Source organism: Molothrus aeneus, chromosome 12, assembly GCF_037042795.1.
Source record: "Molothrus aeneus isolate 106 chromosome 12, BPBGC_Maene_1.0, whole genome shotgun sequence".
Classification (NCBI taxonomy): Eukaryota; Metazoa; Chordata; class Aves; order Passeriformes; family Icteridae; genus Molothrus; species Molothrus aeneus.
The window spans coordinates 9,089,653-9,103,811 of NC_089657.1; the positions used below are offsets into that span (position 1 = coordinate 9,089,653).

General features: G+C 65.8%; 4 protein-coding genes across 6 annotated transcripts; 3 read left to right on the top strand and 1 right to left on the bottom strand.

Moving 5' to 3' along the window:
- The first annotated feature begins 165 nt into the window (after positions 1-165).
- NDUFAF3 (NADH:ubiquinone oxidoreductase complex assembly factor 3) lies at positions 166-13,689 on the top strand. 3 transcript variants are annotated; one of them, XM_066558427.1, is made up of 5 exons: positions 166-254; positions 12,481-12,673; positions 12,760-12,826; positions 12,977-13,077; positions 13,212-13,689. In XM_066558427.1, the coding sequence occupies exons 2-5, from the start codon at positions 12,524-12,526 to the stop codon at positions 13,293-13,295; spliced, it is 402 nt and encodes a 133-aa protein (XP_066414524.1). In that variant the 5' UTR covers positions 166-254; positions 12,481-12,523; the 3' UTR covers positions 13,296-13,689. The 3 variants fall into 3 exon arrangements, with proteins under 3 accessions (XP_066414524.1, XP_066414523.1, XP_066414525.1); XM_066558426.1 differs by lacking the exon at positions 166-254 and adding an exon at positions 12,262-12,355; XM_066558428.1 differs by lacking the exon at positions 166-254 and adding an exon at positions 12,308-12,403.
- LOC136561855 (tRNA (34-2'-O)-methyltransferase regulator WDR6-like) lies at positions 188-3,121 on the top strand. The gene is made up of 3 exons (XM_066558365.1): positions 188-254; positions 323-2,738; positions 3,019-3,121. Exons 1-3 carry the CDS (start codon positions 188-190, stop codon positions 3,116-3,118), a joined length of 2,583 nt encoding a protein of 860 aa, XP_066414462.1. The 3' UTR covers positions 3,119-3,121.
- On the top strand, positions 3,125-5,096 carry LOC136561907 (tRNA (34-2'-O)-methyltransferase regulator WDR6-like). The gene is made up of 3 exons (XM_066558425.1): positions 3,125-3,410; positions 3,600-3,718; positions 3,799-5,096. Exons 1-3 carry the CDS (start codon positions 3,247-3,249, stop codon positions 4,287-4,289), a joined length of 774 nt encoding a protein of 257 aa, XP_066414522.1. The 5' UTR covers positions 3,125-3,246; the 3' UTR covers positions 4,290-5,096.
- On the bottom strand, positions 4,967-9,105 carry DALRD3 (DALR anticodon binding domain containing 3). Its single transcript, XM_066558423.1, is given in 16 exon segments — positions 4,967-5,541; positions 5,751-5,819; positions 6,042-6,155; positions 6,261-6,319; positions 6,408-6,531; positions 6,633-6,715; positions 7,005-7,063; positions 7,164-7,234; positions 7,354-7,476; positions 7,574-7,632; positions 7,854-8,125; positions 8,208-8,500; positions 8,627-8,796; positions 8,799-8,846; positions 8,849-8,866; positions 8,869-9,105. Coding segments are annotated over 16 exon segments (1,800 nt in total). The 5' UTR covers positions 8,987-9,105; the 3' UTR covers positions 4,967-5,421.
- Positions 13,690-14,159: the final 470 nt, after the last annotated feature.

Consider the following 14,159-nt stretch of genomic DNA (forward strand, 5'->3'; position numbering starts at 1 on the left):
GGGCCGCGGGCCGAGTGCGCGGCGGGGCCGCGTCGCGCGCCAATAAAGCGTGGAAGACACCGGCGGCGCCTCCGCGTGCTCGGGGCGGGGCGGCGGGACCGGCCAATGGGCGGGGGCGGGGCGGGGCCACGTGGGACTCGGCCAATGAGCGCTGAGGGGGGGCGGGGGCGGGGTTGGTGCGGCCAAGATGGAGTCGGTGGCTCTGGTGGCCCCGGTGACAGCGCTGGAGTTCGCGGGGGACGTGCTGTTGGCGGGTGAGCGCTGGGACCGTACCGGGGCGGGCGGCGGGGCCAGCGGCAGCGGCTGACGCGGTGTCCCGCAGGTACAGGCCCGGAGGTGGTGGCGTTTCGGCTGAGCGGCGGCGGGCCAGCGGCGGCGGCGGGCCGGCGGAGCGTGCTGCGTGAGGCCAGCGTGCAGGGGCTGCGGACCGAGCCGGGGCCCGGGCCGGCGGCGCGAGTAGCGGTGTTCGGCGGGCGCTGGCTGGCAGTGCTGGCGGTGCGGCGCGGCGGAGCGGGCGCTGGGCCGCTGCTGGCGGCGTGCGGCGGCGGGGCCGCGCGCGAGCTCCGGGCGCGGGTGTGGGAGGCGCGGTGGGCGGCGGGCGGGCGGCTGGCGCTGGCGCTGGGCGGCGGGACCGTGGCGCTCTACGAGTGGTGGGGTGGCGGGCGCTGGCTGCGGCAGGCGAGCTGTGGCGGGGCCGGGGCGCTGCGCTGCGCCGTGCTGGCGGGGGTGAGCTGGGGGCGGCTGGCGCTGGCGGCCGGCACGGCCACGGGGAACGTGGTGGTTTGGCGGGCGGCGGCGGCCACGGCCCCGCAGCGTCAGCTGTGCGGGCACCGGGGCGCGGTGCTGGCGCTCTGCTACGCGGCGTCGCGGGGGCTGCTCGCCTCCGCCTCCGAAGACCGCAGCGTGCGCCTGTGGGCCGTGGGCGAGTTGGGCGGCGGGGACGGGGCCGGCACCTGCCTGCTGGTGTGTTACGGGCACGGGGCGCGAGTGGCCGCCGTGGTGCTGCGGGGGCCGCTCCCGGTCAGCGCTGGGGAGGACGGCGCCTGCCTGGAGTGGGGCGGCGGCGGCACCGTGCGGCGGGCGCGGCGCGGGCACCGCGGGGCCCTGCGCGCCCTGGCCCTGCGCCCCGCCGGCGGCCGCGTGGCCACGGGCGGCGACGACGGCGGCGTCCGGCTCTGGCAGCCCCGGCGGGAGGCTACGGAGGCGGTCCCCGCGGTTGCGGCGCTGGGGGCCCGGGAGCGGCCGCGGGCCGTGCTGCTGGTGGGGCCGCGGCGGGTGCTGGTGCTGGACGAGGCGGGCGGGCTGGAGGCATTCGAGGTGGCTCAGGGTTGCTGGACGCCGGTGCTGCACCCCGCTGCCAGCGGGCCCCGCGCCGTGCTGGCGGCCGCCCCGCTGCACGGATGGGACGAGACGCTCTGCGCCGTGGCCGGCGGCGACGGGCGCCTCCTCCTTTTCGCCTTGAGCTGCCCCGGGGCCGCCACCAAGCTCACGCTGTTCGAGGGGGCCGTGCACGGGCTGAGCTGGGCCCCCAGTCCCGGGCTGCCCCCCGACACCGCTGCTGCTCTTCTGGCCTCTGGTCCCGACGGGGAGATGCTCTGGCTGGACGTCACGCACCGCCCCGGGCAGGCACCTTGGGTGCGGCTCATGGGTCGGTACCTGCTGCCCCCCTGCAAGCAGCGCTGGCACACCTGTGCTGCCTTCTTGCCCCAGGAAGGGCTCCTGGTCTGTGGGGACCGCCGGGGCTCCCTCCTCCTCTTCCGTTGCAGCAGTTCCTTGGGGTGGGCTGCAGAAAGCACCAGCATTGTCAATGGTGGCACTGACCCCGTTATTAAGGACTCCAGTAATGAGCTGGAGCCCTCTTGCTCGTTGCACAAAGGATCTCTTCCTCTTGAGTCCCCACTGTCAGTGCTCTTTGGACTCCACGGGAAGACAGGAGTTACCTCGGTGACCATCCACGGGGGCTACATTTACAGCACAGGCCGGGATGGTGTCTACCGCCAGCTCCGCCTGCGGGACCAGCAGCTGGAGGTCCTGCAGAAGCACAGGCCCTGCAAAGGGCTGCAATGGATTGAGGAGCTGCACTTCACCTCGGATGGGGACCTGCTTGTGCTGGGCTTTCACGCTGACAACTTTGTGGTGTGGAGCAGCAGGACCGGCGAGAACATCCACTGCATCCCCTGCGGGGGTGGGCATCGCTCCTGGAGCTACTGCAGCAGCCCCTCGGCCGAGGTGTTTGCCTTTATCAAGTCTGGGGATGTGATGCTGTACCACCGTGAGGCCGAGCCCTGCGAGCAGCAAGTGCTGCTGGAATCCCTGCACGGGCGGGAGATCACCTGCGTGCGGCGCCTGGGGGCCGTGCAGGTGCCCGGCCGTGCCACCGTTAACATGTTTGTCACCGGCAGTGAGGACACCACGACCTGTGTCCTGGTGCTCAGTGAGAACTCTCGGGCAGCTGTGCCCCTTGCCCGCCTCAGTGACCACATTTCCAGTGTGAGGACGCTGGCATTCGCCATGGGACCTGGAGATGAGGGCTTTGGTGATGAGGGCTTGTCTGCCCTGCTCTTCTCTGCAGGCGGCCGCGCACAGATCGAGTGCTACCGGCTGCTGTGCACTGGGGACACGGCAGCTCAGAGTGCTGTGGCCTGCCAGGTCATGCATGTGGCCTCCCACCGGCTGGACAAGCACTGGGAGAAGAAGAAGAACAGGCACAAGCTTGTCAAGATGGACCCAGAGACAAGGTGATGATCAGGGACTACCCAAGGCAGGATTAGTAGTGATCACAGTGTGGGAGGGTGTTGGGAGCTGTACAGGCCTCCACTGGAATACCTGCTCTGTGCAGCTGCAGGTTCAGCTGAGGCAAAGAGGGCCGGCGTGGCTTCGTGTGTGATTCCTGGTGTACAGTGCCCTGTGGGCCTCAAGGGGCTTTTGGTGTAAGGGAAAGGCTCAGGGCTGCTCTCCTGGGCCACCCAGCTCCATGGGGCCAGAGAGGTGTTGGTGAATGTTGTGTCTTTGCTGCAGGTACATGTCCCTGTCAGTTGTGCCTGGGACGAGCACCAAGCAGCTGCCAACACCCTGGAAATTCCTGGCTGCTGCCTGCAGCGATGGATCAGTCCGGTGAGGAGCCATCATGGGGCCTGACAGGGAGAATGGAGCTGGTGATGGCAGCAGAGCAGGCTCAAAACAGGAGGCTGCTGCCATGGGATGTGGCCTGCTCTGAGCTGGCCATAAGACAGCGCATGGTGGGAAATGGGCCAGAAGCTCCTACACTCCCACAGCCCTCTGCTCCATTACAGGATCTTTGGGCTGCTAGAGGCTGCTCGGAAGTTGGTGCTGGTGGCAGAGTCATTTCACCACCAGCGCTGCGTGCTGAAAGTGGAAGCATTCCTGCACACATGGGCAGGAGGAGAGAGGTGAGCCCTGAATGCTGGGCTGCCATCGATGGGCTCTGGGTAGAAATGTCAGTCCTTGCAGAGATGGCAGCTCTGCAGGCAGAGGGAAGGGAGAAGTTAATCCCTGGGGGCTGTTCTGCCATTTCCATGGATCTCAGTGGGAACCCCCAGGGCTGCAGCCACAGACTCCCTCTACACTCCCCATTCTAGGAGGCACCTCCTGTGCAGCGCAGCCACTGATGGCAGCATTGCCTTTTGGGACATCACCGGCCCCATCATGGATGCGGCAGACGCCCTGCACCAAGCAGAGGGAGAGATGCAGCCCTTGGGTGAGTGCTGCTGCCCAGCAGCTCTTCTGCTCCCTCTAACAAGGTGAGCATTGCTCTCCTGACCCAGCCCGTTTTCCCAGCTCTGGAGGCCCCGCTGGTCACGGTCATGGCGCACAGCTGCGGTGTCAACAGCCTTCACATCCGCCAGACGCCCGAGGGACGGTACCTGGTGGCCAGCGGCAGTGACGATGGCTCCATCCATGTCTGCCTGCTGGAGGTAGCCCTGGGCAGGGCTGAGGCCACGGCAGGGACCTGCCTGCGGGTCCTGGAGCGGGTGTGCAGGCCCTGTGCCCACGCTGCCCATGTGACGGGGATCCGGGTGCTGCGGCCAGACCTGCTGCTCTCTGCCTCAGTGGACCAGCGCCTGACGCTGTGGAACTGCTGCCCAGGCGAGCTGGTGCCCCTCAGCACCACCTTCTTCCACGTGCCTGACCTAGCTGAGCTGGACTGCTGGGAGGTGGAGGAGGCCGGGGGCGAGCTGCGGTACTACTGCGTGCTCTGTGGGCAGGGCCTGGAGATGCTGTGTGGCACAGCCTCCCCCAAACCTCCTCCACAAAAGGCTCCTCAGTAATGGGGCAGGTGTATGACACATCTGGGTCCCTGCCTGCATTTGGAGGGCACCCTGCATGTGGGCTTTGCCCGTCACTGTGGTCCCTGCCTCCAGCCTGCACACTCATGTGTCTTGTCCTGAGGGGACAGGCATACTTGGCTCCTTCAAGCACATGCCATAGTTGTGGTGCTCGAGGCCAGTGGTCTCTGGGAAGAAGGCAGATGTGATCCCTCCAGACAAGCCTAGGGCTTCCCCATGCAGTAAGGAAGTGGGGCTGTTAGCCCCTGCTGCCCAAGAGCAGCTCTTCCTCTGCAAGGTGTGAAGGATCAATGTCAGCTTTCCAGTCTTGGTCTCAGAGAGGAACCTTGCTTGGGAGGCACTGAAGATATGGCCTAGTCCTGGGAGCTTGAGAGCAGTAGGAGGCCAGGAAGGGTCAGGGACTGGTGTGACACATGGTGGGCTGCAGTCCTGTGTGTCCACAGACAGCCCTGTGTGACAGTCTTGACCCTGCAGAGCTGAAATCCACAGGGACACTGATCCTCCACAGCAGCACCCTTGTGGCATGGGGGTGGCTGGGCTGCCCACAAATACCACCCCTCTCAGGCCAAGTGGGTTTTTCCTGCATAGAAACAGGATCCAGGACAGTCAGACCAAAGAAAGGAAGGAAGGACAAACAACCCTGAGGTCAGACACATAGAGGAGTTGTCCAGCAACAAGTGTATTGGACCCCAATACTGGGGCCTGGCTCAGAGCCCAACAGGAGCAAAGAGCCTCAGGAGCTCCCTGCCAGCACAGAGCACCTTTCAATAAAGTTTTGAGGGAAGTGAAGTTGGCATTTTTCTTTGTGGTGACTGGTCCCTGCTGCCACCTCCCCAGTAATCCCAGCCCAGCTTCTGGGGTGCCACAGGAGCCCTTTTCCCTTCTGCTGGTGTGGATGTGGAGGGGCACCCATGTCCCACACTGGACAAAGCTGCAGAGAGCACAGACCAATCCCCAAACACCATGGGAAGGGAAATGCCTCCATGGGGCTGAACTGTGCCTTGCCTGCCACTGGAGCAGCCCTTGCCCTGCCAGGACAATGTGCCCTGTTCTCCCCCCCAACGTGTGGTGTGTAGGTGACTGTCACACCATGGTCTAGCTCTTCAGGGGTGGCTCAGATCTGGCTGAGAGGAGGGAGGTGCAGGGTTGCCAGGGCACTGTGGAACACATCTCTCACTGCTCCCAGCAGCTGGAGGCGAGCAAACATCTGGTCAAAGAGATGAGGGAATGGCTCCTGCAGGGAGAAAGGCAGCTTGGGACTGGTGGCCAAACTACCCCTTGACAGGCTGGCCCTGCAGGCACTGCTGCCTGTGCTCCCTTGGAGGATGGGACAGGGGGACATCACACTCCTGGCACCATTCCCCACATGGCTGCCCCCCAAGAGCAGTGCAGCCCCAAAAGGACTGCAGGGGCACAAGGTTGAGGCTGGCACACCTAACTCACCCCCAGGATGTGCACCCGGTTGTAGTAGGAGCTGAAATCCATGCTGAGCTGGATCAGGAACTTGCACACCTACAAGGCAGAGACATTCTCATGGTACAGTGAAGTCTGGCTGGTCTTGGGCCCTCACCCACCCCAAGCAAAGCAGGAACTGCCCCAGGGGCATGGCCATCTATTCTCTCAGCACTGTGCCTGTCTTGCTCACTGATGGGGAGCACCTGTTGGCCTGAAGCTTTGCCCTGGGCTGGGACTGCTGGAGCAGCAGCCATGGATGCTGTGGCACATGGCACTTACTGTCTCTGTGCTGGCAGTGATCCGGATCCCCTTGGAGGGTGGGGGCAGCTGTGCTGCCTGCTGCAGGACTTCAGGGAAGGGCAGGAGATAGTTGAAGAGTAGGAGCCATTCACCCTGTGAAGGGATTACATGTCTAAGTGTCAGATCCTCTTGGGCCATAGCATCCATCACCAGAGCCAAGAGTGCACAGATCCCCCCATTCCTCATCTCAGCACTCACCTCTTCTCGGAGGCAGGAGAAGTTCAGTTCAGACACTGGTGGCAGAGGTGGATATGTGCCTGGAAAGCAGGGAGACTGTTGTGCCCAAAGAAGCCCCTGTGGCTCCAGCAGTGGCTGTCAGAGGAGGGTGCTGAGGCTGGTGCTCACCCTGCTCCACAGTCCGCTGGAAGGTGCTGAAGAGCGTGGCCAGTCGGGCACAGTTGTACATCACAAAGGCACCACTCTTTGTTCCTTTTGTGCAGATGCTGTTGTTCTCCAGGTCCAGGGTGATCTGAGGGCAGGCAGAAGCCACAGTCCAGGCTGCTCAGCACAGATCCACTCCACTCTTCCCACAACCCGCCAGCCCTGGCTCCATGCAAGCCACTGTCCTACCTGACTCCGGTGAGCAGTGCTCAGCATCTCAAACCTGATGGCAGCCACTGTCAGGGTATCAATCACCTCTGTCCAGGCCTCATCTGTGGAGAAGGCAGGTGCCATCAGGGACAGCTTGCTCCATTCCCATGTACTGATATCCCCAGCACCCAGGCAGGACACCCCTGGTTGAGCACCACCACAGCACCAGCCCTGGCTCCCATCAGGAGTTGCTCTGTGCCAGTGCCCTGAACGTTCAAATGCCTTCCCAAAGCGAGGGCAACACCTGGCTCGGTCCTGGAGGGGAGAAGGAGCACCCTGCAGGTGCAGCCCCACTCATGGGAGCAATGAGGATGGGATGGAGCAGCATCCCCATGGAGCCCCAGCTCTCACCTTGTGCAAGCTCCCCATACTTGATCACAGAGGCCTCATACATCTGGCGCCTCCGGAGTCTGGGACAAACACAGACAGAGCCACCCACTGTGGGCTGAGCTGGCCCACAGGGAGCCTTAGCAGCAGAGAAAGCAGCAGGTGCCTTGCACAGCAACTTACTGGAAGTACTGGTCTGCCCCAATGGGTGATGAGGGGCTGGTCACCTTCACTGGCCCACAGACAAGGTGTTTCTGAAAGACACAGAGGCTGAAGCTGGGAATGGAGCGAAATCCAGCCCTGTTCTAAACCTAGAGCCAAGGATGGATGCTGGGGGCCACACTGAGAAGGGTTAGAGGTTGCTCTTGCTCACCTGCAAAGCTGTGTGGGCTCCCGGATCCAAAATCCTCCAGAGCACATCCAGCTGCTGCTGCTGGAATTCCTCCTCACAGTTCACCACATGCACGATGCTGCAGCAACTACTCTGGCCTTTGGCCTGCAGCAGAGCAATACAGGGAGCTCAATCCCATTGCCTGCCAGAAGGAAGGGACACTTGGGAAGCAAGAGGCAGGCAGTGCTGTGGGGTCACTCACTGGGCACTGCAGAACAGCTTCCTGCAGCTCAGCCAAGGACCGCAGTGTGCTCTCTGTCACTGAAAGAAGGAGGGACACACAGTGGGACATGGCGTTCTCCACCCTCCAGCATCGGGTCTGCCCCAGGATCAAACCAGATTGAAGGAGAACAAGAGGGGCAAGCCACTTGTGTCCACCACCCCACCTTATTTTTGTTAAAAACAGCTTAAAGGAAACAGGCCTATTTGCACCCATTCCACCCCCACTGCCACACCTGAGCTGCTGTACATGTGAGGCTCACCGAGAAGCACATCTAGATTGGGGTCGTAGCCCAACAAGCCCTGCTGCTCCACGAAGCTCTTCAGGTGCACCCTTGAGAGGACACCCTCGGCTGTACCTGGCCCCTGCTCACAGGCTGTGGCACAGGGGCACCGGCCCAGCGCTGCCTTCAAGGTCGAGATGGCATCAGTGAGGGCCGAGCCACCGGAGCCGGAGGGCCAGCAGATGCGGAGCTGCCGCAGGACGTCCCAGCTCCTCTCCTCGCTGAGGGCAGGGACCAGTCGCACGTCGACCCTGCGAGAGAGGGCAAGGCAGGCGCTGAGAGCGGCGGGCGCTGCGGCGGGGACCGGGAGCAGGACTGGCCGGAGGCACTCACCCCTGGGCGCGCAGCAGCTGGGCCAGGTGGTCGGCCAGCAGGACGGAGCGGAGGTGGCGGGGCCGCAGGGCAGCGGGGCTGCTGCGCAGGGCCGGGCAGTGCAGCACCACGCAGCCCGTGCGCGGCCCCGCCGCGGGGGCAGGCGGGCCGGGCAGAGGCCCCAGCAGGCGCTGGAAGGCCTCGGGGCGGTGCACCTGCACCGCCAGCCCCGCCGGCGTCTGCCGGCAGATCCGCAGCGGCAGCACCGCCGGGCCTCGCAGCGACGGCACCGCCGACACGGCCTCGGGGGGCACCTGCGGGCGGAGGGCGAGGAGCGGTCCGGGCTGCACGGGCACAGGACGGCCCCAGCCCCGGCCCCATCAAACCGCTCCCGCAAATCCCGCTCCCGACCCAGCCCTGCCCACGCCGCCACGGCCTACCTGCCCTCCGGGAAAGGCGGCGCTCAGCGCGGCCCGCGGCGCCAGGAAATCCCGGTGGCGCAGGTTGCGGGCGCCGCTCTCCTTCACCCAGAGCGCGGCGGGCCGCCCCAGGGCCCCGTTCAGCGCCCGCAGCGTCGCCGCCACCCCCGGGCGGCCCTCGCCCATCTCCTCGCCCATCGCGCGCTTCCGTAACCGCGGCCGGAAATGATGTCACGCCTCCCCCAGAAGGCCGCCATGTTGCGTGCGGCGCTCCCGGGCGGCCATCTTGGTGACGGGCGCGTTGGCCGGGCAGGGCGGCCATCTTGGGGGGACGGGTGCGGAGCCGCCATGGTGGGTGTGGCGGGCAGCGGGCGCCGCCATGATGGGTGTGTCAGGTCAGGACCACAGAGCTGCAAGCAGGCACCCCGAATGGCCCGAAAGGGTGTCAGTCCCGCTCAGCCTCACCCCAGCGGGGCCATGGTGTCACCCTGAGGTGTGTAGGAGTGGTGTCCCCTCTTCTCCAAAACCGGGGAGCCCAGACCTAAAACCCTCAGGAACTGAGCAGGAGCAGGAGCAGGAGCCAGAGGCTGTGCCAGGATCAGAGAGGCCCGGGCAGAAAGGGCTGCCCGGGGCAGGGAGTGCAGCACAGCCGTGGGCATGGCCCAGCCCAGAGCACAGCCTGGTGGTCCCTGGGCTGCTGGGGACAACAAGGGGCCCTAGGAGCAGGTCCAGCAGCCTGAACTGTGGTGGGAAGGGAGGTTTGGATGGGCTGGAGTGTGTGAGACCAGCTGTGGGCATGGTGTCACTGGCAGGCCCTGGCTGGGCAGTCCAGCCTGTCCACCATGAGCCCCAGGGCTTGGTTGGACTCTGACACGATGGCTGAGGAACGTGAGCAGCACCCACGTGCCTGTGGCATGGCCTCTGCGTGGCACAGCGATGAGCAGCTGTGCATGCACGCCCTGCCATGTTCTCCAGGCCCACCCTAGAGGGCTGCTCTCCTGTCCAGCACATGAGCACTGTCCCCCTTATCAGCCCCAGGAAGGAAGGGGAAGCGATTAGATCGTGGTCTTGATTACATCTGCAGAGCTGAGCTGCTCCACAGCAATGGTTGAAGCACAGATCTGACAGAGAGCTCACACTGCTGGCAGCCCCATGACAAGTGTGCCAGTGGCTGCTGAACTGGCGACAGGCCAAGGGCCCAGCACAGCCCCAGCCCCATGGCACCAAACCTGACTGACAGGAGGAGGAAGCGCCAAACCCCACCACAGCACAGAGTTAGGGACCTCCCTTTCTGCTGTGCCCTTCCTGCCCTCCCCGTTAGGCAGGTGGGGGCTGCGGGGAAAGGAAGGAGCTCTGCCCGCAGGGCCCAAACCGGTTCCTCCAGGGCTTGTGTGCGTGGGGGAAAGAGGGGGGAGCAGGGTGAGGGCAGATCCTGCTGCATGGGCTCTTCCAGGAATGCAACAACTGCCTTTGGGGCTCCTCAGTCAGCTCTGGAGCCCCCGGGCTGCAGCCCACAGCCAGTGAGAATCTGCAGCCCCAGGGCAGGAGTGAGAACACGTCCATGCCATGGTGAGGTGCTCCCTGCACCACCCACAGCCAAGAGGTGATCTGAGAATCGCTGCTCACACCAGACCAACTGCTGACTGTCCGCAGTGCAGGAGCTGCTCAGGACCCCTGCCCGGCCAGGGGGACTTGCTGGACCTTGTGTCACCACTCAAGATGGGTCTAGGCTGGATCCGTCCACATCCTCAGAGCGTCTTGCAGGCCGCCCACGTGGGCCCCGGCAGCGCAGTGGCCCGGGGAGGGCTCTCGGAGGCGCCGAAAGAGCTTTGGAAAGACACGACATCCCCGATGGCTCTCTGGCTGCTGGCTCAGCGGGAGTGATCGTGTCATTCCAAAGCCATCTCTCTCCAAGGGCTGGATCCTGCCCAGCCCTGTAGGCACTAGGGTGCTGCGAGGGCCAGGGAGAGCCGGCATGGGCAGGAAGTTTGGCAGTGTCACAGCCTGCACCGCCGTGGTTCAGGGGACCACATCCACGCTGTGGCAAAGCAGCCATGCTCCCCATACTCTCCCAGGAAGCCAGCTGCTATTTTTAGCTGTTGGGGGCACAAGAAACAGAAGCGCCCCCCAGCCCGGTGCAGGGGCTGAGCCACGAGGCTGGGCACCGGCGATCCCCCATTCTGACACCACCCTTCTTCCAGCGTGGCCCCAGGCGCTGCCCCAGCCCCGGCAGGGGCTGCAGTGGGACACGCGGCTCTTGCCCAGCACGGAGAGGTGGGCAGGGGTGGGGTGGGGGGGTGTGCGGCGAGGCGGTGGCGGGAGCGCGGGTAACGAAACCCCAGGGCAGCTGGGCACAGTGGGAACAGCTGCTTTTGGGATTCCGTTGCCCGCGCTGGCGCCGCGGAGGGATGGGCACGGGCACCACGGCCATGCCACCCCAACCCTGGGGCAGTCGGTGGGCCAGGAGGGGAGAGGGCGACTTACCGGCGGGGAGCGGGGCGGAGGAGGTGAGTGGGAGCCACCGCCGGGCCGTTGTGATCGGGGGTGTCGACAGAGACCGGGGTTGTGCTGCCGGCTCCCCCCGCGCCGCGGGCCGGGTGCCAAGGGGAGGGCGGCACGGCCGAGCCAAAAGGAAACGGCTCCGAACAAAGCCCCGGTGGGGCTGGAGCAACTGGTGCCAGCCCATCAGCCCCCGACGGGGCCCGGAAACACGAGCCGTCCCCGAGGGAGGGCACCTGCCCCGGCACCTGCGCCTAGAGGCGGCACGGGCCGGCCCGCCGCTGCCAGCGCCTCCGGCCCCCGCCCCGGCGAGGAGCCCTCGGCAACGCCACGGGGGGAATTCAAACCGCGCGGGGAACCCCACCGGCCCCGTGCGGAGCTCCCGCGGTGCTGCCCGGGGATCCCTGGGACCCTGCGCTGGCCAAGGCTGCCGGCTGTGGGAATTTCTGATGCCTCCGGCACGGCACGGTGGCGGGAAATGCTCCGCCGCCACTGCCAGGGAGCTTCCCGGTGGCCCCCGCAATGTCAGGCTACGGCTGGCCCCGAGCGGGGTGACACAGGTGGGGACGTGGGTCCCCTGTCCCAGGGCACCTCTGAGCCCGAAATGCCACCGGCCGCACCGAGCGCGGCAGGAGGAGGGTGAGGGTGCAGCGGGAGGTGCCGGCGGCGGCGGCTCCGGGCGTTCAGCCTCGACTGGCAACAGCCGCCCGCAGCGAGGCACACGGGGGCCCAGGGCGCCGTGCCGAGCCTGGGGCAGCCCAGGGGCACCGGCGGGGCCGGGCCAGGAGCGCAGCCGAGACCCGGGCCCGCTCCCTCCCGCCCGGGGAGCCGCCCGCTCCCCTCTCACCTCCGGCCCCGCAGCCTTCGGCACAGCAGCCCCTCCCGGCGGCGGGGTCGGGGAGGCTCCAGCGGGACACCCCGCTCCCGCCGTGCCGCTCCCGCCCCGCCACCGGCCGCTTTCGGTTTCGCTCCGGCGCCCACCTGGGCTCTGCAGGTCGGGGCGCGCCCGGGCCCGGAGGCAGCGGGTGTGTGAGTGTCGCCGCCCTCCCGTCCCTCAGGACCCCGGGCGGGGGGACCCCGAGGGCTCCCTGGGAGCCCCACTCCGATCCCGCTCCCCCAGTGGCGCTGTCCCGACCCCGGCCGCCAGTGGGCAGTAGCGGCGGGGGCGGGGCCGCCCGGTGGTTCCGGCGGGGTCGCGGCCATGGCGGCGCTGCGGCGGCTCGTGCCGGCGGTGGGGCGGGCGGCGGGCAGGTACCGGCACCGGCAACCGGCACCGCCGCTGCCCTGCGACCGGGGGAGGTGCCTGTGGGATGCCGTAGGGTGTCCGGGAGGTGTCCGTGGGTCCCCCGTGTCCCAGCTGCTCACTCTCCCCGCAGAGCGCCGTACCGGGGTCACCGGCTCACTCCGGCGGATGATGAGATGTACCAGCGGACGCGGGTGATGGTGCTGCAGCCGGAGTCCCCCAACATCATGTTCATCGAGGGCTACAGCACCCGCGGCTTCACCATCAGCGGAGACCTGGTGGTGGGGCCCTGCGCCGTCCTGCCCCGCAGCATCCTCCAGTGGAACGTGAGTGCCCGGCGGCGGGGCCGGGGCTGCCGGGCGCCACCGCGCGCCGGGGGCAGCTCCCCTCAACGCCCGCCGTGTCCCCGCAGGTTGGCTCCCACCGCGACATCTCTATCGAGAGTCTGTCGCTGTTCCGGCTGCTGGAGCCCCAGATTGGTACGCGGGGCAGGAGGGGCGCGGGCTGCCCCCCTTCGGGCTCCTGTAGGGGTGGCTGTGCGGGAGCCATTGGTGCCTGCAGGAAGGGCAGCTCTGGACCGAGGCAGCTCGAATGCTGCCCTGCTCACCCTTGTCTTGCCCTGGTTGCAGAGATCCTGGTGCTGGGCACGGGGGACAGGGTGGAGCGGCTGCACCCTGCCATGATGAAGCAGATGCGGGAGTGTGGGATTGCTGTGGAGGTGCAGGACACGGTAAGGGTGGGCACAGGCAGCACCCCATTGAAAGGGAGGGAGGGAAGCAGGGAGGGGGTCATGTGCCATGTGGGGAAGGGCCGAGTCTCCTTTCTGAGGGCCGGAGCTTCGCTCACTCCCTTTTCTATTCACAGGCGAATGCATGTGCAACCTTCAACTTCCTCATGAATGACAGGCGCGTGGTGGCTGCTGGGCTCATCCCCCCGCGGGGCACCTAAGGCGTGTAGGCACTGCCTGCCATGCCTATGGGCTGAGTGGTTCCTCCCCTGCCCGCCTGAAGCCCGCGAGGGTCACTGCTCCATAGTGAACTGTGGAGCTGTCGGCTCAGTGATGACTCTACCACAGGAGGGATGTGAAATACATGGGCTTAGCTCCTCCCTGCAGTCTCTGGCTTCTTGGCCTCCCTGCCAAATCTGGGCTGGAGACTGTGGGGCACAGCACAAGGCTTTGCTGGTGGCACTGCTCCTACAGCCCTGCCAAGGTCATGCCCCACACCTTGGCAGCAAGAGGCCTCACCTGAGGGAGGGTAAAGGCTGGTGGGGTGAGCTGTACATCCCCAGGCACACCCGGAGCTCCACGAGGAAAATAAAAGTAAGCGGGAAGTACAAGAAATTGTGTGGTGGTTAATGCACAATGCATTGAGGCTGTAACAAATTGAGGGGGCGTGTGCTCACCTTGGGCACTAGGCAGCATGTGTGGTGGTGGGATGCCATGTGCCAGCAGCTTCCTGACCACAGCACAAGCAACTTGTGTGTCCCAGGTGGTGCTGCATCCTCTTTCATTGAGGGCTCAAGCTCCAGTAGGGGACTTGGAAAGGGTCCATGTCCTGAACTGGATGGTTCATAGTTGGGGATGTCACCTCTGGGGAAGAGGGTACATGTACCTAATGGAAGCCTCATGCCCTGAACTCTGCCACCTTGCCAGGCAAAGGCAGGGAATGCAGCTGCAAGGTTTGGGTGGCTTTGCTTAGCAAGTGTCTCACAGGTAAACCTGCCAAGCCAGGGAAGGTTGCACTGCTCAGGCCTGCAGAAATGCAGACCAGCTCCTTTATAAACTTGTGCCCCTCCCAGTGCATTGCCCAC